The sequence below is a fragment of the Carettochelys insculpta genome, chromosome 4, assembly GCF_033958435.1.
Source record: "Carettochelys insculpta isolate YL-2023 chromosome 4, ASM3395843v1, whole genome shotgun sequence".
NCBI classification, from domain to species: Eukaryota; Metazoa; Chordata; order Testudines; family Carettochelyidae; genus Carettochelys; species Carettochelys insculpta.
In genome coordinates, this window is record NC_134140.1 from 66,160,882 (window position 1) to 66,184,793 (window position 23,912).

The 23,912-nt window shown below is 42.4% G+C and overlaps 1 protein-coding gene across 1 annotated transcript in view; it reads left to right on the top strand.

Annotated features, from left to right (window-relative positions):
* Nucleotides 1-3,954: 3,954 nt before the first annotated feature.
* The window catches only part of GLRA3 (glycine receptor alpha 3), a 130,363-nt gene continuing 110,405 nt past the window's right edge, over nt 3,955-23,912 (top strand). Inside the window, exon 1 of the mRNA XM_074991865.1 lies at nt 3,955-4,025. Coding sequence (XP_074847966.1) covers nt 3,955-4,025 — 71 coding nt within the window. The remainder of the gene's footprint in view (nt 4,026-23,912) is intronic.

Sequence of the window (23,912 nt, forward strand, 5' to 3'; positions counted from 1 at the left end):
CTGGCATCGATGCGGGGCCTTCCAGTTGGTTTAGAGTGGTGCAGCTTCTTGGGAATCACCTTGAGTTTGGAGCAAGCTAATGAGTGATCTGTATCGCAGTCAGCACTATGATAGCTGTGTGTCAGAAGGACGTTTTTGAGGTTATGTCTAGCGATGACCGCGTCTAGTTGATGCCAGTGTTTTGAGCGTGGGTGTCACTCTGTACTGTAGCTTGGTTTGGAAAAATGTGTTTGTGATGCACAGATTGTGGTACGTGCAAAGTTCGAGATGACACTGACCGTTTTCATTCATTTTTCCCCACACCAAAGTGGCCTAAGCAGGAAGGCCACTAGTCACCATCAGCTCCAACTCTCGCATTGAAGTCACCCAGAATGTACAGTTGTTCGTGAGCAGGTGTTTGCGCTATGGCAGCACTAAGTATGTCATAAAACTTGTCTTTTACTTCCGGTGCGGTGTACAGGGTTGGGGCGTAAGCGCTGATCAGGTGGACAGGACCAGCACGAGTTTTAAGTATGACCTGAAGGAGTCTTTCTGATCCACCCATGCCTAATTCCACTATTTGTAGAAGGGTGTTTCTGATGGCGAAGCCAACACCATGCTCCCTGGGTTCTTCTCAGGCTTTACCCTGCCGGAAAAAGGTGTAGTCCTTTTCCTTTAGAGATCCCGAATCTGCGAGACATGTCTCTTGCAGAGCAGCAATGTCAGCTTGGAGCCTGTTCAGTTCCTCATTGATGACCAGCGGTCTTTCGGGTATCACTGGTGTCCTGAAGATCTTCGGTCAGACCTGTCAGCATGGTCCACACATTCCAGCAAGCAAGCTTAAAACTTTGATGGTTTCCTTTTCTTGTTGATTTTCTTATTGGTTTGCCTGGTGCTCAGCTTTCAGGTCACTTGTCAGGTTTGGGAACCTTAAGCCTCACGCACCCAGTGAGGCAGGTGAACTGTGGTGGGACAGTACCCTATTGGCTGGGGGGTGCCCAGCTTGAGGCGGGCGGTGACTGTCCAGTGAGATGCAACGATCTCTCCCACCATCGGAGGCAACCCCTGGTGCTCATTCTCTACGCCAATCAAGCAAGAGCTTATAACCGGTATCTGTTACCTCCCGTGTTGGTTCAACGCTGTTAGCGATGCTGGAGTACCTCTCCAGGCACGAGCTTGGGCGATTATTGGGACCCTGGGCTGCCCAGACACCAGTGTTCCCCTCTTGGCTTTACTGATATAGTCCAAAGGAGAGGATAACCTCTACGTCTGGTACCAGCTCAGCTGCAGGAGTTGCCGGGTCAATGCCAGAAGTTGGCACAGAACCGCCTTAGGACTCCCCTCCGGATTTTCTGTCAGGGTTTACTCCCTTAGCCTTGCTCCTTTCCAGGATAACCCACAAGGCAGTGGGGCATGGAGAACATGGGTATGGTCCAACTACCTCTTGCCATACATACGTAATGCACTTTTAATTTATAACACTATTTATCCTAGAAGTTCCATTGTAGGAATATTAATTATTAATGTTAAAATTAAAAAAAAAAATACATCTACTTCAATTGCTTGGGAAAAGCCAGGCAATTTAAGTGCAGAATTGCACAAGGTTCTAGAGCTAACCAATACCAATAAGAAATAGCTTAATTAAATGTTTATTTTAGGAAAAAAGTCAAATGTGACATTTCTGAAAATGTAGTGCACACATTTTATAACTCAAGTCAACACAGCACATTCATTTCAGGAGAGAGCTTGGAAGAAAAGGTTTCCTTGGCATGAAGAAGTAAAGCAATTCTTTCAGCAATAAAAGATTTTGGTGGGTTTATGACAGAGGATCCGCAAGCTTCCTGCTTCTCCATCCTCCTATTTCTCTGTTACATTTTAAAGAAACCATGGAGGTAAAAGTCAGTTTAAGCAGATAACTTTCTAGGGTATCCCCCAACAGTGCTCCTAACCCAAAGTACGTGGGAGCTTGGTGAGACACAAATCAGTCCTCAACCATGAGAGAGAAGTTATGACTATTTTATGGTGCTTGCTGGGACAACTGCACTGGTGATAGCTGGCACAGGTGTAAGCACCGAGAAAGAATTGAGGAGAGGGTACAAGGAGGATTTTAAAGCTGAACAGCACCTTTTATCTTACTCCTCTTTTAATAATGTAACTGAAACGTGGTTACTCCATCATCTCCTATCCATCTCTTCTAGTGACTAAAAACGTGTCTTCCCTCCTTCCTCATTTTCAGCCTGTTCATGTTTCTATGCTGTGCCTCCCCCCACCACACCCCAGGGGCGGTTGTCGTCTTCTCTCCTCACACCTTCCTTCCCTCGCTCCTCTGGCCCTCTTCTCCCTTTTCTGGTCTCTTCCCCATTCCCCCTGTGTTTCCGCCACCTTCTCCTTGTCTCATGTTCGTCTGCCCCCTCCATACCCCCACAGTAAACCCAGTCGCCTGTCTGGCTGTTGGTACAGAGATCCGCCCCTACTCCCCAAACCACACACACCTCACCCACCCTGCGCCACCGGCCCAGCTCCAGCCCAGCCGCCCCGCCCCTTGTCAGGTTCTTTCTCCCACCCCGTCCTCCACAGAGGTTCAGTCACAGGCGCAGATGTGGCCCCCATTTAAACTCTCCCCCACCTGTCTCCTCCGTTCAGACTCTCTCTCACTTCCTAGATTTGTTCCTCCTGGAGCCCTCACGCCTTCCTCGCTCCAGAGTTCCCTCTCCCCACCTCACCGCCTGGGAGGAAATAATCCCCATCCCCATCCCCTCGCAAGTTGCTCCTTTTACGGTGGAAACCACCACCGAACGCTGCAGCCGCCAGGAGAGAGACTTTGCGCAGCTCGGAGCCCCTCCCCCCTGCCCAGCGCTCAGCGGCGCTGCGCACCTGTTGTCCCGGGGCACTCCTTCCAGCGCAGGCTCATGGCACTCCCCAAACCCTCCGCCTTGGGCATCCCCCGCCAGGACGCTGCCCTCCTCCGCACGCACGGCCCAGTGCTCGCACCTCTCCCCTCCACCACGCTACAGAGGCAGCCGCTGTTTCACAAGCCTCTAATCTGAGCGGGGCTCGGCCAGCACCTCGCGCAGCCGGCTCCGTTCCGATACTCGCATTGAATTTGAAGTACGTGAAAAGAACCAAAAAAAGGGGGTGGGGGGGTAGAATGACCCTCTCCATCCCTGACTCGGCCACTTCTTCCCCACACCAGAGCGCCTTGGGAAGGCTCAGCAGCCCCCCCCCCGCCCCCCGGCACCAGTTCCTCATCCTCTTCTACATCTTCCACTGCTCCCCACCGCCATGCGCCATCAGACAGAATCTCCTTCCCTGGGATCCTCTCCCTGTCTCCACCCCCAGCCTTGAAATATCAGCTCCCCGCTGCCCTGTAGCGCTCGCGCTCTCTCATACACACGAGCCTGAAGAATCAGCCTCTCCTCGCTCCACCCCCCGCCACCCATCTCTTGTGCTAGGTTGCAGTGCTGCTCAGCCAGGCTGTCAGTCGGTCTGGGAGCTCCCCTGAGTGGCTGTGGGCAGCCCATGGCCTGGGCTTGGTCTCCACCCTCCCCAGCGCTCCCTCGCAGCTGGTCCTAGCGTTCCAGTGGCTCAGGAATGTGGCGGGCTGGAGCCCGGCTTCCCACGGGAGCTGGAGGGAGGAGGGGAAGGTGAGCGCTATCTGCCTCCTCTGCTCTGCCGCTCTTGGAGCCGTCGTTTGCTTCCCATGAAAAATCCAAATCCTACCGAGCTGGCTTCCAGCCAGCCCAAGAAAATGTTCGGCCGAGTGCCAGACACCGGTGAATAACTGCCCGGGGTTAAGGCTTCCCTACTAGAGGGGTAACAGGTGCTGCACGGCCGCGGGGAGTTCTCCAGGGTGCTGAAGTCCCGGCAGTTTCCTCCAACAGCTCTCCACACTGACCACATTTCTTTGGCACTCTTTCTGCATCCTCCATGACTTGGGAACGTCTGCTCCTGCGGTTGGGAACGCCTCGTACTACCATGGCCAAGGTTAGACACCGTCGTGCTGCTATGTCGGGATTTTATCTGTGGGAAGCTGCAGTTCTGCTCAGGTGAGTCCCTGCCGGCTGGGAAACGGAGAGCACAAACGTGACCCAAGTGGTTTTTCCATGCACAGCTGAAATGCGTGGGTCGCAGGGGTAAGCCACATTTATTGCTGCCTCTCCAGCCTTACTTACCTCAAAATGTCTAATTTCCAAGAGCCTTTTCATTTTCAGTGACAGTTGAGTGCCTGTGATTTATACCTTTGAGATGAGTGAGTTACAGGAGTGTTACTAGACTTCACTTTCATTTTGCAATGTAAGATTCACTGTTTTATTGAGAGAGCTGGGGATTCCCTTTGCACAGTTGCCCAATTACTTTTTGTTTTGGCACAGGTTTCTTTTAAAATACAAGTCTTAACACTCTAACATTCTCCAGATTAAAGATACATAGCAGTAAAAGTTCACCTAAGTTTATTCACAGTTTGAAATATAGTTGATTTCGATTATTACAATTCATTATTTATCTAGAATAAGGCATCTAATTTGGAGCCTAGGGGTCAGCAAAGTCTCTGAAGAAACAGTACCGACGATAGCCGGGTGGAGAAAGAAAACTGATTCCAGAATTTTTTTGGATATATTTACCATCCAGAGTACTATGGAACTGGGCTTTCTAAAATTTGTATAGTGCATGCTACCGAGAGAGCAATGAATCAAGAGCGGAACAGAAAAGACTAGAGCACATCCTAGTGTATAAGGCTTTTGTACTATCTTCCCAATGCACTTCTCTAGTATCAACCAAAACATTCCTATTTTTAAGTTCTCTAAGTGTGGTAGTTGCATTGTGGAACAAACGAGATTTCCCTTAATTAATCTTCCTATTTATTTTAAAAGGCAAGCAAACGGAGAAGCAAACACAGATTCCTACAATGCAGACATTAAAAAGCAGAATTCAAGGTCATTCTATTGCTGTTTTCTGTAAGAATATTAAACATATCAGATATAGTTTTGCTCTGCAATAAAAAAGCATAAATGATACAACATGCATAACAGGAAGGAAATTAAAAATGTAAAAAGGTAGGCTAGCAGACATTCTCGTGTGATAACATAAGAGTTATTTATAAGCACACACATACTTATGTATAGTCCCAACTAGTGGTGATATTGTACATTTAATTTAGCTTGAATTAAGTTGATTGATTGAGTCAAATGAAGCAGATTTTAATGTGATTGCAATTTGAACAAATTTTAAGAAACTGGGTCACATGATGTGGGATTATTTGGTGGTGTTGAGGAGAATGAGCAAGAGAAAGTGTACATTCTCGAGTGTTGAATATTTTAAGTATGGATTAGGTGTATGGACCCCTGTGGACTGTAATATACTGAATGAAGCATAATTATTAGTAGAAATGCATTGATTGTACTTCAAGGATATACATCATTATTTCCTTGATTTTTAATTTAAACGTCATCATACTACAACTAACTAAACCTTCATTTGGTAAAGTACAAATTTATGTTGCTTACAAAAAGGAAGAAATAACTTTGGAAAACAGCTAACTATTTAAAGTATCAGATCAGAAAACATTACTCCATCAAGTTAACTCATTTGTTTAAGTTCAGGACTGATGTCTAAGTTAGTGTGTATACTTCTATTTTAAAGCAATAACAATGTTTTCATAATAGCAAGATTGTTCATCTAAATGATCATTTTAATGGGCATGGTCATTGGCACAAAAATGCAGATGCTGTGTGATTTATGGAGTCTGCAGAGGCTTTTGGAGGTAGGGAGGTTGTATCTTTTATTGCCCAGTCAAAAGCTGGGCAAATTTTTAACACTTGTGCGTGCTCAAATACAAAGACTGGCCCTAATTTGAACAATTAGCAAGACAGGCCATCTCAAAGGGATATACACCAGCACAGTTATCCTGGTACAAATGAGTGCGTGTTAAAATGTTGACAGACATGCTATTTGGGAGTCATTGAAATCTCTTCTCCCATGCTTTGCACCTTGGGTAACCATTTACCCTTGGGTAGATGGGAGCAAACTTAGCCTGTTGGCTTCTGAGACACAATCACTCCTAAAGATCTACTGGCATAAGAATATTACTACATTGCCTTCAATGAAGAACTGTGACTTGTAGGCAGAAGTGAGACCTAAATGGTCCAGAGAAGAGCCACAACATGATTACAGTTCTAGAAAATATGACCCGTAAGCAATTGAAAGAATTGGGTTTACTTATGCTGGAAAAGAGAATACAGGAGAGCAAAATAATAGCTTTCAATAACCTAAAAGGTTGTTACAAGGAGGAGGGAGAAAGATTATTCTTCTTAACCTCTGAGAGTATGACAAGCAGCAATGGGATTAAACCAAGGAAGGTTTAGGCTGGACATTAGGAAAAACTTCCCAACTCTCAGGTGGTTAAGTACTGGAATAAGTTGCCTAGGAAGTTTGTAGACTCTCCATCACTGGAGTTTTTGTGGTCAGGATAGACAAACATCTGTTGGGATGACCTAGGTGGTACTTGGTCCTGATGTGAGGACTTGATGACCTCTTGAGGTCCTTTCCAGTTCTAGTATTCTATGATTCAATGGATTTCAGCTGATACAGGTATGATACAAAGGTAATGACGACTTATTTTTAAACTTTTTTTTTTTTTTTTTTTTTTTTTTTTTAAATACACCAATTGCATTTTTGCAGGATTTTCTGGGGGGCGGGGGGAAGATGGAGGGGCACTAAATGCTCCAGTAGAAGCATTATTGCCTTGTTATAGTACTATTATATATTTAGATGCTATCACTGAGAAAGCTAGAACTTACATCATCAGTACATGCCCAAATCAAACAAAACTTTTTAAGATGAACAATTTAAATGCAAATTGTTTACTTCGATCAGTTAGATGGTCAAGGTCCAGGTTCTGGTATGCTTTGTGAAAGAGAAGACATCTGATTAAATTAATAATTTTCATCCTATTTGAGTCCCTTTACATCAAAAATATGAAAAGCAAAGACTTGTAGAATAATTATTTTATATAAGCTGACATCTAAAACTATTTTGCAGCTAGATGAGTAAAATATTACTTGCATATTAGAAATCTGATAACTGTTTCTATGTATTCTAAAAAGCTACATCTACACTAACCCCTTCCTTTCAGAGGGGCCATGATAATGAGGGAGTTTGGAAGATGCTAATGAGGCACTGCCATGATTATGCAGTGTCTCATTCGCATAATGGCGGCCACATGAGCCAAAAGTGCTACTTTCAGAACACACTCCCCCCCACCCCCCCCGTAGATGGGTGCCTTTCAAAAGGACCCCCCGGATTTCGAAAGCCCCTTCTTTCTATTTGGTTTTAGGAAGAAGGAGCTTTTGTGGTCCAGTTGAGTCCTTTCAAAAGGCCCCCATCTACACCAGTGGCATGCATTCTGAAAGCGACACTTTCAGATTGCATGTGGCTTCCATTATGCTAATGAGGTGCTGCATATTCATGGAAATGCCTCATTTATCATCTTCTGAACTCCCTCATTAATACACCCCTTCCGAGAGGAAGGGGCTAATGTAGATGTAACTGAAGTGTAGTTGGTGTGCAATGGAATCATGTATCTTAACTCTTATACTTCTGGACAGTTGTTCATGGAACATTACAAAAAAAAAAAAAGACATGTAACATTACCACTTTGTATAACCTTTTGAAGAGCAGTTTAGACACAATTTTGCTTTCATATATAAGCTAGGACTATTTTAACTCCTTGTTCATTAGTCTTATTTATAAATTCCCTAAAATCTTTAATTCACTTCCAGTAGTTTTACTTCATAGATTTCAAAATTCTGCTTATGATTTCAGCAACTTCTTTATGGACTAAACCTGCCATGTATTTCAGAATTGCTCTTTCAATAGTCCATTAGCAGCTCATGACAATCCTAACAACAGGGATGTTACCTGTATGAAGCAAGGCTTTTTCTGTTTCGACCTCTCTGGGAAATTTCTTAAACTCAGTAAATCAAAATTATAATTTTTAAATCTAAACTGAATACTCTTTTTTCAATGTAATAGTATTGTTTGTTGTAAAGTGCTCCGAGTCACCACGTGTAAGTAAAGTAAGACTTTATGGCTATGTCTACACTACAGAGATCTTCCAAAACAAACCCTTCCAGAGCTTCTTTTGAAAGTGTGTCCACACACAAAAAGGTGGATCAAAAGAGGGATCTTCTCTTTCACGAGAGAGCAATGACTCAGCCCCCACTCTTTCAGAAGAATGGGCCAGGGATTGAAAAATATCAGGTGCCGTGAGGACTGCTTTTTCAAAATAAGGGCCCACCGAGCATTTACGCACATTTTCTTTTGGAAGAAGGTGCTCTTCCGGAAATGGGAGGGGAAGAGTGCTGTCGAAAGGAGCACGATGTTCTTTCAATTTACATTTGAAAGAATGCTCTGCGTGAGCGTGTGCGTGTGCGTGTGGACGCTCCATGGGATCTTTCGAAAGAGCTTCCTTCATTTGAAAAAAATCTTCTGAAAGAACTTGCTAGCATAGACAAAGCCTACCTTCTGCTGTTTACAAAAAGCCATAGCCCCTGGTAATATTGTAAGGCCAGACTGCCCATTTCTACATGGAAGCCTTGAGGAGAGATTTAAAAGATAAAGAAATATTTATGAAGGCTGAGGGTCTCCTGTGGAAACGTCTTCCTGTTCTAGCAGAGATTAGAGAGCTCAGTCAAAAACACAGTAATTATGAATCGATCCCTTGAAAACAGGAGGAGATCAAAGTCACCGGTGTGGAGTCTGGTTACTCTGTAGTAGCTCTGGTTTTTGCTTATTAACAGAATGGTTCCACTGAAACTGAGCTGTCAGGAACACGTTAACTGCTTCTTTCTCTAGCTCTACTTAAAAGGGGAAACATTCAGTCATTCACATTGTTCGGGGTGTGGAGTTGCTGTGAAAATGTAGTATAGCTTCTCACTGTATTACACTTCTCAAGCTAGTTCCTGAAAGTGAGTGAGAAGATTTGTATCTTGTCTTGCCTATCCACTCTTCCCTAATTTTTCCCCACTGACCCCTTGTTCATCTCTCTGTGGAAATCTCTCATTCCATTGAGGTAGCCAACTGCATTGGAGGGCAAGGTTAGTACCGAGAGAATGACTTTTGCTACACCTGTGGAAGTGACACTAGACTTAGAGTTACCTACTGTTGGAATTAGTTTTGTGTCGTTTAGAATTATGACTTCAGATGAGAAGTAACAACAGCAGAGCCAACAAACCTTTCTTCCAGAAAATGGCTCAGTTGTTTTAAAAATGACAAGCAGAACAATAGAGTGCTCCATAAAATGAGATGACATCAGAATTGCCTGTGAAGCCTCAGTAGCTTTTCAAGATGCAAAGAATGACAGCTTTGATATAGCACCAATTAAAAATCTACGTATTATAAAATCAATGAATGTGCCTTTCATTAAAATCGTAGCAGATGTGCCTGTGTAGTGTGGAGAGAAACAGAAATTTAACAGTTCAGGGTAATGGAGCACAAAGTCTTTCATATCCAACTAATCTGCAGCAAGCAAAACCTATTTTCAATTGATACACTATCTAATTCTAGGTCCTACTGGACAAGTGACAATGACACAGGGGCAACCTGATTATGACTTCATTTGCATTGACAAAAGGTAGAGGAAATGCCATTTAATAGAGTGAAATTTAGATTAAAGCTGGTGAAAGATTAAGCTCCTTACTGTTCAACTAATTTTGCAATGTTATTTATATTCCATTATTTAATAATACTTTCTTAGTTATAGTAATGCTTTCTATGTACATTTGCAAGCATATTGATCTTTGTCTTTGTGCCACAATCTCATGACTTTCAATTTGACTACTTGCATGCCTTTAAAAATACATTAGCATATGGTTAAATAAATATGTAACTTGCAGTTGCTAGGGCATGTTTGTGTTCTGAAATTGGAGAGCCTGCATTTTTCTGTGGAATCTATTCCCTAGCGCAGCATTGTACTCAGAAATTCCAACTTTTATTTAAAAAAAAAAAAAAAGTGTTTATAGCTTTCAAGGTAATCATAGAAACATGATCCAAGCCTGAGGTGGAACAGAATGCTCTTCACAGACGATAGATAGTCTGACCCAATAGTTCTCAGAGATGTAAATATTAAAAACACACAACACTATTTTCCAGTAAGTACCAGCAGATCATTACAGAATCCAAAAGATCTTCCGACAGAATTTAGGCCTAGGATTGCAGTGGAGTACAAAAGGCCTGGATCAGCTCAAAGCATGAAAAACAGCTTTAGATATCATTTCCTTTCAGGTTTTAATATAAAATTGTTTTACAATTGCAGTACTGTTAGTTATAGTCAGGAATGCAAAGGAATTTCCATGACCTAGGCAACCATGGACTAGGAGATGGACCATCCACAAGAACTACTTATATTTAAAAAAAAAAAATTAGTGACTCAGTAGCTGTCTAAATGCGCCCGTATTATGCCTGTGATCAGGCCATTGGAGGTGTGTGTATTCAGCTTTTCACCTGTAGTTCAACTTTAAATCCACAAAAACCACACACTCAGGTTTTCAAACAGGGAGAGCTCTACAAAATAACTCTGGGCAAAGCGTAGGTAGGCAAATGCCCTTTTCCATCACATTTTTTTAAGTGGCTCAGATAACTCTTCAAGGAGGTGAAGTATCCAGCACATAAAAGAGCCAAGAACAAACTTGGGCATGATAATCCATGCATCCAGAACATTTTCATTAATTAACTTCCCTATATCAAGCAGGAAAAAAGGTGAACTGACAGTTGGTAACACAAGCAAGATGAGGAAAGCAAAATAAAGCCAGGTATTTGGAGGAAATTCTAAGCACCATTGAGATATGGTGTGTATTTGCATGAGTGGGTGTGTATTGCATTCCATGGACCAATTTCAATGGAAACATGCAAATCTAGCAACATCGTTTATTAAGCTTAGTATTATTTTCACTGATTTATTCAATAAGGGGAATGCTTCAGTGCATGCATTAGAAATTCTGGTTTCTGTCGTTATCTGGCATGAATCCTGTCACTCTGAGCAGTATCCTGGAGCGCTATCTTGACCTCAGCCTTAAGGTGATGTCACACACAATAAGACTTTTGTGTTTGTTTTTGGAAAGAACACACACACACAGGAGAAGACAAATCCAGCATTGCTTTATTCACATAGCACAAAACAGTGAAGGCGAAGCAATGAGACACAAACTTCAATTGGGCACAAATAGGAAAAAGTACAAATTGAACAGAAGGAACGAAAGACAAGACATTCTAACATGGGTATTAATAAAAAGGAAGTGTGACAGTTCTTGGAAAAGAGGTACATCTACAACTCAACGGAAACTTATCTGTGCACTATAGTCACCTGCTGCTACCTCTTCTTTCAAAATATTGATGACTATATTAAATAAGATGGAAACTAACATTGATCTCTGCTTGTTCCAGCCAGTCCAATACATTCCTGTTTATAATCATCCTGTGATTATAATTTTTCAGCCCACCTGACAGTATTCCTATTGCTTGGATTTTCCTGAGACATTAACCTTCCAGTTCCCAAAGACTCAGTATGACTCCAGGTTTGCCCCTCAATTTTCTTTTTCAGCGTACAGCAAAGTTACAGTAAGGGCATGTCCACATTTCACAGGTGATGGAACTAGGGATACTGAGGTGTCACTGCACCCCTTGACTTGAAGTAGTTTCCATTATATGCTGGGTTAAGCACCTTGGGTCAATGACTTACAACTTGGGTCAATGACTTAAGCACCCCTTGACTTGAAGTAGTTTCCATTAACTTAATAGGAACAGTGTAGGGGGCTGGAACTATGGGCTTTCAGCTCAGGATGGAGCTTCTCACTGGCTGCCATTTGGCCTCCCAGCTGTGTAGCCAGAAATCAGGAGCCTGGAGGGCTGCCTTCCTTGGTGCTGTCATATCCCATCCAGGATGAAAACCCCAGTTGTGAATCACAACAAGGATCCTGGAAAGGATGACAGGGTAAACGCTGACATAATTAGGTCGACATAAGCTACATTACATTGACCTAACTCTGTTGTATAAACGAGGCCACCATTGATCTCACTCAAGGGCAGCAAGATGTGTATAAGACCCCAGCCCCAAAACGCATGAACAAATCAGTTTATGTAGATATTCTGAAAAAGGTTACCACATGTGCATTCCATTCTACATCAAATCACACACTCTTATTGGTCTACTAATTTTGTGGCCATTCATGTGTTCTACTACATGCTAACTCCTGGCTACAAGTTGTCACAGATTCCTTCTGGTACTAGTATTCTTTATCTACCAAGTACGTATTATTTAGAAGACAACTAAGAATTTACAGGTTGTCCATTCTTAAATTCTGTTTTCTTCCCTCTGCTTTCCTTCTTTTTTCTGCCTAAAGCTATACATATGCAGGATCATATGAATTAATTTTTGCAAGATTTTGTGAAAAATGAATTCAATTATTTAACAAAATGCAAAATATACTAGGTCTTCACCACCTAATTTGTAATTGCATCCTACCTTCTCTACCTGGTCCCCCAAAAAAAGGTTTTTATTTTTTTTTTTTTTTATGATCCCTGTGTCTCAGTGATTAATTGCTGTTCAAGAAAAGCTCAGATATAACTGCCATTTTTGAGCATTTAGTTGTATTTAGGATGTTTCTCTCTCTTGAGTTTATGCCCCTTTTAAGCTCCCTTTCCACCAGCATTTCTGTGACCAATTTTAGTAGCAACAGTGTCTGTAAGAAGCCGATTTTAAACTCATACTTTCCTATTCACCATAAATTATTAATTCTTTTGTCACTACTCATGGTAGAAGCCTGTTTTTAAGAGTTTTGCTCATACATCTTGGGAATAACAACTCTTATGTGACTCCTATGAGCTATCACAATTTAGGAATGGTCTTTTACTAGAAGGTCAAAAAGTATACCTACGCTGAATGTTTCTTTGACAGAATGTAGAACACATATGCCACATACCCCTAGCATGGGTATAAATAGCAGCCTAAAAGATGAGGCACTGCTGTGGTACCCTGGATCCTGTGGGTATTTACATGTCTCACTAATTGTTCAAGCACTGTGGCCCCACATCTATGCTATTACTTTTAATAGTACTGTGTCCAGCTGCTTCCCCACTGCCCGAGTCTTCTCCATCCCCAAATATACCTTTTGTTGCTGCTAAAATAGTATTCTTCTGTATAAAACCACAGTGTCCATAAGGAGTGAGTCCATTTCCTGGGTTGCAACTGTTTTAAGATCAGTCAGGTGAGAGTCACCCTGAAGGATTTCCTTAGGTAGGAGAACTCCAGAAGCACCAAAACAATGCACACAGTGACCATAAAACACAGTTACAAGTAAAAAAATTGTGTGTGTAAGAAATCTGATCAAGCTGATAATCAGTGTTATAATCACAAATATATACAAATCTTGAGAGAGCTCATGAAGTTGTCAGCACTGTATTCATACTTACATCTCCCAAGAGATCATTGAATTGGGTGGATCCTTCAACAGGTTGTCATCAGAGTGGGTCAGGGGATAGTTTCCTGCTCAAGTCTTCCCTACCTATCCAACCACGGAATCCTTTTTATTCTCTCATGACCTCGCTTACTACTTTATACATAGGTATGAGGGTTCCATCCTCTTTCTCCTTTTTTCCCCCCCTTATCTGTATGGGCAACACATAAACTTTGGAGTGCCCTGATATTCATAGGTTGTATTCTGAGTTCTCCTAATTTTCCATAGTAATTATGTAGTCACATCACTATGACAGTCTTTAGTGATTGTAAAATCAAAATATTCTGCTATCAGTTGTCTGGCAGGCTAGATGGGTGCATTGTTGCATACTATCCCCGAGCATTTCCTTTTGGCACATTCTTTACAGTAACTTAATACCTTTATGGGTGCATTGTTATTCCTGGATCAACTCCTTATATTAACCCTACTTAGGCCTAATAAGGCAAAGTTGAAAACGTACAGGCTCCAGCATGTAGTATGTTTATTATAGGCTTCTTTTGCTGATATGCCCAATTCACGTTCATCACTTGTAAATGCTTATCAACCTTGTAACTCTATGGTACTATCCTACTTAATTCACACACAGAGTGATTATACTGAATCATAACAAATTCTCTTTGAATGATTAAATAAAATTATTGGCTCCGAAAGGGAAAGGCACCAGCAATAGGAAAAAGCTCTGTCAGGTGGTAGGCAGTGGAAAAAGGCTCTGGTAGCTCCCTATTGCCAAGATTTCTCCCACTGCCATGCCAGAGCTTTCAACTGAATGAAAATACCCTGCAATGTTGACTCCCCCTGTACTGTGTAGTTACATGCCACAAGTGTTGTGCAATGCAGATATAGCCTAAGAAACAAAATTCTCAAAATAACCTCAAGATTTTGAGTAACAGGTTTACCAACCACCACAACCACAATATGTTTGCCGACCTTCTGGCTTAGATTCAAAAGGCCTAAGCACTACTATATTTGGGGAAAGAAAAAAAAAAAAAGTATGCTGGTCACCTGCTGCCTATCCCTAGTATGCCTCATTTTTCTTCATTAAAACTCTAGACACCTACATTTCTATCAGCAGGTACTCACAGAGCCACCTAAATCATGACACCACCAAAAAGCTCAGCACCTAATCTGTGTGTAACTTTTGATGGCATTCCCCCCATCCATCTCACTGTGGCACCAGCAGGCATACTCTGAACACTCCTATCTCACACAAAGGATGGCCCAAAGAAGTCCTAGTGCTCAACAGGTGACTGCTTGAATGCTGTTTTTAGAATACAGGAAAGTCAGGTTCAGATCCCTCCTCTGCATAATCTGAGGTGGGAATTTGAACTCAAGTCTTCCTGATTCCATGCAAGTACCCTAAATTCTGGGCTACTGCATGTTCTGTGATGGGCATGTCTCAGCCACTGGGCCTCTTTGCATAAATAATAAATGCTCATCAGAACAGGGACTGGAACCACCATCTCTGCTCACAGGTGAGTGCCCTAATTACAGTGGTACACAGAGTCACTCATCCTCTCTCCTGCCTAGTAAATATTTAATGTGTTATAGAAAGTGAAAGAGCTGCAGCAGGAGAGAGATTGTTCACAAACTGTGACCTAGTGGAACTGACAAGGAGAGGTCATATTTTCTTACTATGTTAAGTATTATTTATTTCCCACTTTTTTCAAACTGAAATCAACTTTTCTTTTATATATAGTCCTTATGATTTTCATTCATAATCGGAATACTTCTGTTGACTATATAAACTCCTTCAAGCACCCATTCTTTATATTATCTGTTACTTCTTGCTTTGGGCTGTCATATTGTGGAATCTCAAGGGACTTTGTTATCCTAAGATTTTATTTTTTTCTGATTCTAGTTCACTGCTACAGCAATGCCTTCTATGTTCTTCATTTATGATAGAAACTGACCTCTTCAGAACCTTGGCTAACCTACTCAGCACATAACCACTCTCAAAGAGGGCTTCTGTTATGTTTATATTTTTTTTTTCTGACTTCTTGGTCTCTCAGAACCTCATGTGTTTGTACTTGCCTCAAAAAATTGGTCACTGTGTCACCATACTTGATAAACGGTCTTCAGGACAGGAACCAAACACTGATGATATGGACAAAGTAAGAAATTTTTCTATCATACTTTTCACACACACTATTAAAATAGTGTCAGAATATCACGTATGAGCTGCAGTGAAATGATTACTTGATTTCAGCAGACCATATTTAATGAAGGTGTTTTTCTTACGCATATTTTATTTAACAATGATGAATATTGTCAGCATTATATTCATTACAACCACAAAAATCAAGGAAGTGTTTTTGAGATTAAATAGATGTAATTATTATTTTAACCATGAGTGATCCAATAAATTAATATCAACTCAGATTAATTTGCAGAAATGTTTTTGGCACTGCTATTTGTGAAATGCCATTGAATGCATAATGCCTGGCTGTAGCTTTCAGTTGTATACAGTTACTTCCCCATGAGTATGTAATTAATTTCCTTGAGCTGCTTTGTAAAGCTTTTTAACATACACTGTATTAAAAGCATTCAAACATCAGTAGAATAAAATAAACCACAAAATAAAGTTGTCATAGCTTCAGGGCCTTGACTTACCCAGGCTGTTCCAAGGAATAGGCTAAATAAAAAAGCCATTGATTCATTGTTATGCACACACAGCATCAAAAGATGGTTTTGTAGTCAATACTGTACTTACAAATGTTTGTCTTTTAAACCTTTTCAATGGCTCAAAGTATCTGTGCTTTGGATACTCACAGGGAGAACAAAGCTATGATTACCTGACAAAAATCATACTGGCAAAGATGAGGATAACTTGACAGTCACCAGAAGTATAGGTATGAGGTTCTCAATATAAAATTACATCTGCATTATATCAAACAAAGAGAAAACCATCAAAAATAAGGTAAATAATTTAATAGTTTTGGATTGCCTTTTTCAATAGAAACATAAATGACATATTTTAAGGAATGCACCTGGAATAATACGCAATGTCTTTGAGGCTACTCTAAATTGGGTTTATATGTGGCAATCCCAGGCAGCATTACATCTGTAGATCATTAAAGCATAACATTGCTCTGGATATTCACTTTCCAACTCTGACACTCTCCTATACCAGTGAGGAGAAGAATTGGGAGGAGGTGGCTTAAAATGTGATTTTTATGGTCTTATTTCTTTCTCCACGTTCTTGAGATTAAGAGATCTTCTAAAGGTGCATGTGCAATCTCTTTTATACAAATAATTCCAATGATATCTCTAGTCTTCAAAATTTGCAAATAAAAAAAAAATTCTACATTTGGGCTGAGACTCAAAGAAAAGTTTAAACTCCAAAAGGTCAATAGGTGAGAAAGCTATAAATCTTGTGTAATATTTGACAGGTGGTATCAGTAAATTCAGTCTATTGTATAGCATACAAGTAACATTGGCGTTTTAGGGGTAAGATCATTAAAAAAAGTTTTGAGAAGACTCAGGAAAAAACATGATTAAAAAAGAAAAAAGTTGAGAGAGAGCACGCACATGCACTCCCATGCTCAGGAGAAGGAAAATTGATTTCAGTCCAATAATGTTTGGTCTGGCAGTTTGTAAAAGTTGTGCCAATCACACACAGTCTATGGGCTCCACTGCCAACCCCAGCTGACAGTGGTAAAACATCTCAGTAAAGAGCTTCTTCTCTTATGAGCTCTTTTTTCACAGAATGTCCCTTGGTACAAACATATACAGTCTTTGAGCAGTTGTATACAAATGAACCATCTCAAGGGTTAAAGATATTTCCCCATTCAAGCTCACATGCAAAGCAACATCAATTTGACTTTGTGGTCTAGTAGAGAATCTCATGGAAAAACTCACATAGCAAGACTGAAGGAAAATATCTGTGAGGTTCTCCTTGCAGAGAATTTCTTCAATAGTTTCCCCGTGGGCCAGATTTCCTTCCTGCAGACATAGGCCGTATAAAATCAGTATGACAGTCCCAATGTTCCACCTCCTTTGCAAGCTTCCCTAGGTTGGTGGCTTTTTCCAGAATCCACTCCCTGCACAATACTCCTAAAAATTACATGAGTATAGTGCTGATGCACCATTATATAAAAAGTGGATAATGGAGTGCAGGAAAGGAAAAAGAAAAATGAAAGGGGCCTTTCCTCATGGTTTCAGGTCACACCCCTATACAAATCATAGGCAGCCCAAAATGCTCTTGTACCAATTTCACTGCCACTATGACACTCCACTACATTCAAGTGATCTACCTGAGGCTAGGATTGTCAGCTTAAGCCACTGTTTTCTGCTGACTGTACAGTACAGAATGACTAACACAGCATTAAAATTGGGCCAGTTAACTTTGGGAGAGTTTATTTAATTAATGAAGTGTAAAATGACAGCATTTTAATCCTGTTTCCCATGTAAATCTAAATACAACTTTAACTAGCACTCTCTACCTCCAAAATGTATGTATGTAGATAGTTCGTCATGTCTGACGATGACGTCTTGAGCTTGCACAGGCTCATCGGTTGTGGACTCACATTTGGCTGAGGAGTCCAAGCTTTGAACGGCATGGGTATTCACAGTGGGAGCAAGCAAATTGTCCTGGCTCTGTTGGTGCAGCTGCTGCTGTTGCTTTCTTCCTCTCACAAGCATCATTGAGGTGTACGTGTCACTGCTCTTCAAAGTTGGCATATGTATGTCATACAAGAGCACACCAGCCTGTTCAGTCTTTTGCATGCTGCTCTAACTGATCTGGTTTTAAACCAGCATGAGCAATGTTGGCCTGTGTGTAGTGTCTCTCTCTCATGAGGCCTACCCTGATTCTTTTGCCCTGGGAGAGTTCACCATGGAAGAGTTGCTTAGGGATTCTTGACTCCTCCATTTGTATAACATGCCCTGTCCAGGGAAGCTGGGCTTTCAGAATCATGGCTTCGATGCTTGTAGTTCCTGCTGTGTCCAGGACCTGCAGGTTCGTAACTCTGTCCTGCCATCAAACGTGCAGTATTGACCTCAGGCTGCATATGGGGAAGCACTCCAGCAGTTGTATATGTTTTCTGTACAAGGTTCAGGTTTCACAGCCATACAGGAGACTGGTCAGGATGACAGTCTTGTACATTTTCAGTTTAGCGGACTGTCGGATATTGTGCTGATTCAACACTCGCACTCTGACGTCTTAGTGCCCAGCTGACCTGGCAGATTCTGGCATTGATTTCTTTGTCAAGGGAGCCATCATTGGCTGTCACACTGCAAAGGTACTTGAACTCCTCTACTGTTTTTAACCGTTTCTTCAATAAAGATTAAAAGCAGGAAGAACAGCAGATCCTGGAGCAGGTTGAAATGGTACCTTGGTCTTTCCTAGGCTGATGGTCAAACCAAAGAGGCGAGTGGCATCAGCAAACTTGTTGACAATGAGATGGAGGTCAGATTCCTTGTGCGCCATAAGTGCAAAGGGCTTCAAGTATGAGCCTCTCAAGCATCTTGGTTTTAGCATTCAGACAAAGACGACTGAAAAGTGACCCATCAAGTCTGTATTTTATGTACACTCCATGGCCCAGACACAACTGTGTAGCTGAGGACGCATGTGAAAAAGAAGTTGAACAACACTGGGGCCAGCATGCACCCTTGCTTCACACCACTGGATCTCTCAAATGGATCTGAGGACTCACCATTTGAACGAACAAAGCCAGTCATGTCATCATGGAACAGGTGAATGACATCAACAAATCTTCTCAGGCAGCCAAGTTTTGACAGGATAATCCACAGGGCTTCTCCGTTGATGGTGTCAAAAACACCTTGGTCAGGTCTATAAAGTCAGCGTACAGATCCAAGTTCTGCTCTATGCACTTCTCCTGGACCTAACGAACAGCAGAGATTGTGTCAATGGTGCTGCAGCCTGGGCAAAAACCACACTGCGCCCCTGGTAGGTTCTCCTCAGAGATGCTGGTGATCAGGCCGTTGAGGATGACTCAAGCCAAGATCTTCCCAGCAGTACAGAGAAGGGAGATGCCCCATTAATTTCCACAGTCAGCTTTGTTGCCCTTGTTCTTGAAGGGTGAGATGATTGTGGCATCCTTAATGTCTTTGGGCAAGTCTTCTTCCCAGATGCTAATCAAGATATTGTGAAAAGCTTCAAGTGACACTGGTCCTGCTGCTTTGAAAATTTCAGTAAGGATACCATCTATCCCAGGGGCTTTGCTGGAGCTGGTCTGGCTGATTGTCTTTTTGACCTCATCCATTGTAGGGGGTGTGTCAAGACTGTCTATTGTGGGTTTCTGAGGGATCTGGTGTAGGGCCACAGGGTTGATAATGGAGGGTCTGTTGAGAAGGTTGCTGAAGTGCTCTCCACCTATTGTTGATGCTGTTCTTCTTCCTCAGAAGGATTATGCCATCTGCAGACAGGAGAGGTGTAGTACTTGGCTTTGAAGGTCCGTATACAGCTTTGATAGCACTGCAGATCATCATCTTGGAGTTCTTGGTGTCAGCATAGTATTGGACTTCATCAGCTTTACCCTCCCACCACTCATCTTGCACTTTGAAAAGTGCTGTTTGCGTCTGGCTTTGAAGGTGTTTGAAACGATCACGTTTGGAGATTGAGGACTGATCGTTTTGCCATAGCAGAAATGTGTTCTGTTTTTCCTCTAAGATCTTCATGATGGCCTCATCATTTTCATCAAACCAGTCTTGGTGAACTCTTTTTTTCAGTCCTTGTGTTGACTTGGCTGACTCCATCACCAGGGTTTTGAACTGGTCCCACTTTTGTGTTGGGTCTCCAGTCAGAGGTATATGGGATGTCATTACTTTGCCAAGATGGGCTGTGAACTTCTCACGATGACCAGTATGTTGCAGCTTCCTGATGTTGAAGGAGGGTCTGACAACCTTGAGCTTCTTGCAGTGCAGTGGTGTGATGTGCAGCATAAAGGATGCATCTGACGAGTTTAATCAGTCCGGCACTCAGCTCCCTGCATGCCCTTGGTGATCTTTACATCTCAAATGTTCCACCTGTGACTGATAACAGTGGCACCTGATTGACTGTCTTGATCTCAGGTGCATCTGTGTGTCTTGTATTTATCGGCTTGCCTGAATAGAGTGTTGGTAATCGTCAGGTCGTTTTCTGCACATGGAGCTCAGCAGAAGGCAAGCCATTAGTATTCATGTTACCAACACCATGATGCCCCAGCACCCCTTTCCAGGTCCTATAGTCCTTGCCAAACCTGGTGTTGAAGTCACCCAATGGGAGAAGCTTGTCACTAGGAGTTGCTGCTTTCACAGGATGGTCAAGGTCCTCATAGAAGCTCTCTTTTGCTTCATCATTGCTAGTCAGTGTGGAGGTATAAGCACTGATGACTAACGTGGCGAGAGGTGTTGAGGGGGAAGCGGAGCTTGATCAGATGCTCACTGATGCAAGTTGGTAGGTCAGGAAGCTGTTGCAGAAATGTCTTGATGGCACATCCCACTCCATGGATTCTGTCTTCATTTTCTGGCCTGCCTTTCCACAAGATGATGTAACCTCCTTCTGGTTCACAGATGGATTCTTCCTCTGCCAGCCTGGTCTCACTCAGGGCAGCTATGTCAATGTTGTAACATGCCAGTTCTTTTGCTATGAGGGCCGTTCTTCTCTCAGACCTCATAGCAGGCTCCCTGTCCAAGAGGGTGTGAATGTTCCATGCTGCAAATACCTTTCTTTTCACTGTTTTTTGACTGCTGTGAGGGTAAAACTGCCAGCTGCGGCAGGCTGACCATTTTGGTTGGGACAAGCAATTTTTGGGTCACCTTTTCCAGTCCCCTCCCTCATTTTGAAGGTGAGCAGTGCTGTTCCTAAGACGACCTGATCAGTCATTGGGATGCTGCCAACCTCATGTGTCATCCCGGGGTCAGAGTCGAGTGACCAAAGTCCACAGGCCACCTACTTGCAGGTTTGGAGCTACGACTCCCAGTGTCACCTCCACCTGTTACTTCACCCCTCCGCCATCACCGCAGGACTTCAAGGTAGACAAAAGTGATGAGAATGTGCAAAGAACCTATGTGGGAGAATGCTTAAAGTGGAAAAGCTGTTGCACAGGGGCAGTTCCACTCTCTCGACCTCAGAAGCCTGGTTTCAGTGGTATGAAAAGTTGGCACGGCTGGGACTTCCTAGACTGCAGTGGATGGTCATGCCATCTTTGGAGCCTAATCACAACCTTTGCTCTGCACAGAGTGTTGCAGAACCACCTTCCTGGTCATTGGAGCTTGCTCTTGATCTCATCCGTCCAATCCACCGGGGTCAACTTTGCGTGCTGGGGTAGGCAATTCCCTATCTCACCGCAGGTTTCAGACCTGCTGGTTACCCTCACCTAGTTTAGCCCACCTGTCGAAGCAGTTTATTAGGGTGTGGCTGCTGCATGTTACAGCTTCTTGGAGCCACAGGTGAGAGCTGGGTGCCAGGTGGAGACCAAAAGGTGCATGAACTGCCTCCAAAGAGACATGACGAGTCCTCACACCAGAGGTGCTACCCCTCTCTGGACACCCCATGCACCCCACCTCCAAATGTATTGCTTTGTTAAAACATATTTGTATCTGATGCTGCTCTTCCGATTGCCTTAACAGAAGCAGTGTGCAACTTCATTAAGGAAAAATAAAATGACCTACTAATTTTTTTTAAAGCCTGGGGAGGAAGGAAGTTCACAGCAAGAAGAACATCTGCAGTTTCTATGCAATTCCTCAGGAAGTATGCTGGTTCACAGGGCATCTGGGCTGTGTCTACACTTGCATTCCTCTTTTGACAGAGGCATGCAAATGAAGAAAATTGAAAATGTAAATGAGGTGCCTCATTTGCATATTCTTTCAAAAGAATAATAGTGTAGACACAGCTCTGTCAAAACTAAACCCCATCTTTGAAAGAACCTTTTTTAAAAAAAGGAAGAAGGGTTCTTTCGAAGATGGGGTTTACTTTCACAAGAGCCGCATCTACACTGCTTCTCTTCTTTCAAAAGAAGCTCTTTCAAAAGCACTTGTAAAAGAGGTGCCAGATATATAAATCTGTGTCATTTGCATTTTCAATTTCCCTCATTTTCATGCCTCTTTTGAAAGAGGAATGCTAGTGTAGACACAGCCCTTGTGTTTTGTTAAACATATTTTCCAAAAAAGAACCCAGTAATGATCTGAAGACACGTCAACAGTTGGGGAAATCAACCACTTCCACTCATAGTTCATTCCAATGATTGATCAGCCTCACTCTAAAGGTATTTGTGACTAAATTTCTAATTTGGACTTTTCTCTGGCTTCAGTTTCTAGTCATTGGGTCTTGTTACTGTTTTCTCTACTGAATAAAAAAAACAAAAACACTTTCATACATGGTGTTTTCTCCCTCCAAAAGGTATGTGTAGGCTAATCAAATCATCTGTCAATTGTCTTTTTAAATTAAACAGATCATGCTCTAAGTAATTTTCTCCAGCTATCAAATAGCTTTTGTGCCTTTTTTCCCCCCCTCTGTCCTTTCCAATTCTTCACGTAACCTTTTATGCAACAAATACCAAAATTGTCCATGATATTCCAGTATCAGTCTCACCAAAGCGATACATACAGTGGAAGAATCATCTTCCTACCTCTGTTTATACAGCCAAGGATCTAGCTATCCCTTTTTGTTGCATCTCCTCTCTGGAAGCTTATTTACAGATTCTCATGAATTCTTACATAAGTCACTATCGTGTTTCCAAGATACATTCCCACCCTTCCAGTCCCACCCCTGCCACCATGCTGTAGATATGGCCTACTCTTCTTGTGCCTAGACAGAGATGACAAGAGACTTCACAGGGCCTGACAGGAGCTGGCCCCATCATGCCATCTTGGGCAAGGGTGGTGTGAGGGAGCCTTGGGTCAAAGGGGTGGGGCTAGGGATGCTTGTCTCCCTCAGCCAGCCTTTCAGCACTGCTGGATCCACTTGATATGTGCTACCAAAGCCTCCAGCAACACTTTAATGGGTCAAGGCTTCAGGCCACTGCAGTAATGGCTGCAGCCAGAAATCTCAGGCCCTTTTAAGTTGCTAGGCCCTGGGGCAGCTATCCCCTTTGCCTGGCCACCCTACCAGTGAACCTGTTTCTAGAAGTATAACTTTGCATTTGGCTGTATTAAACTTGGTTTGTTTTAATGGACTAGCCTACCAAATGATCCAGATTTCTCTGTATGACTGCCCTGTCATCATTATTCATCACTTCGCTAATCCTTGTCTCATCTATAGAATATATTTATCAGCAATCATTTTATACTTAATTCCTTCATTGATGACCATGTTCAGTAGTGTCAGTCCTTGTAATGAGACATCTGGAAATCCAAAAGAATTAACTCTATTCAAAGGTGATTCCCCAACAAAACTACTTTTTGAGACTGCCAGTTTACCATGTCGTAATCCATTTACTACTTGCTTTTACAATAGCTTAGTGCTGGGTTCTTAAATCAGAATGATAT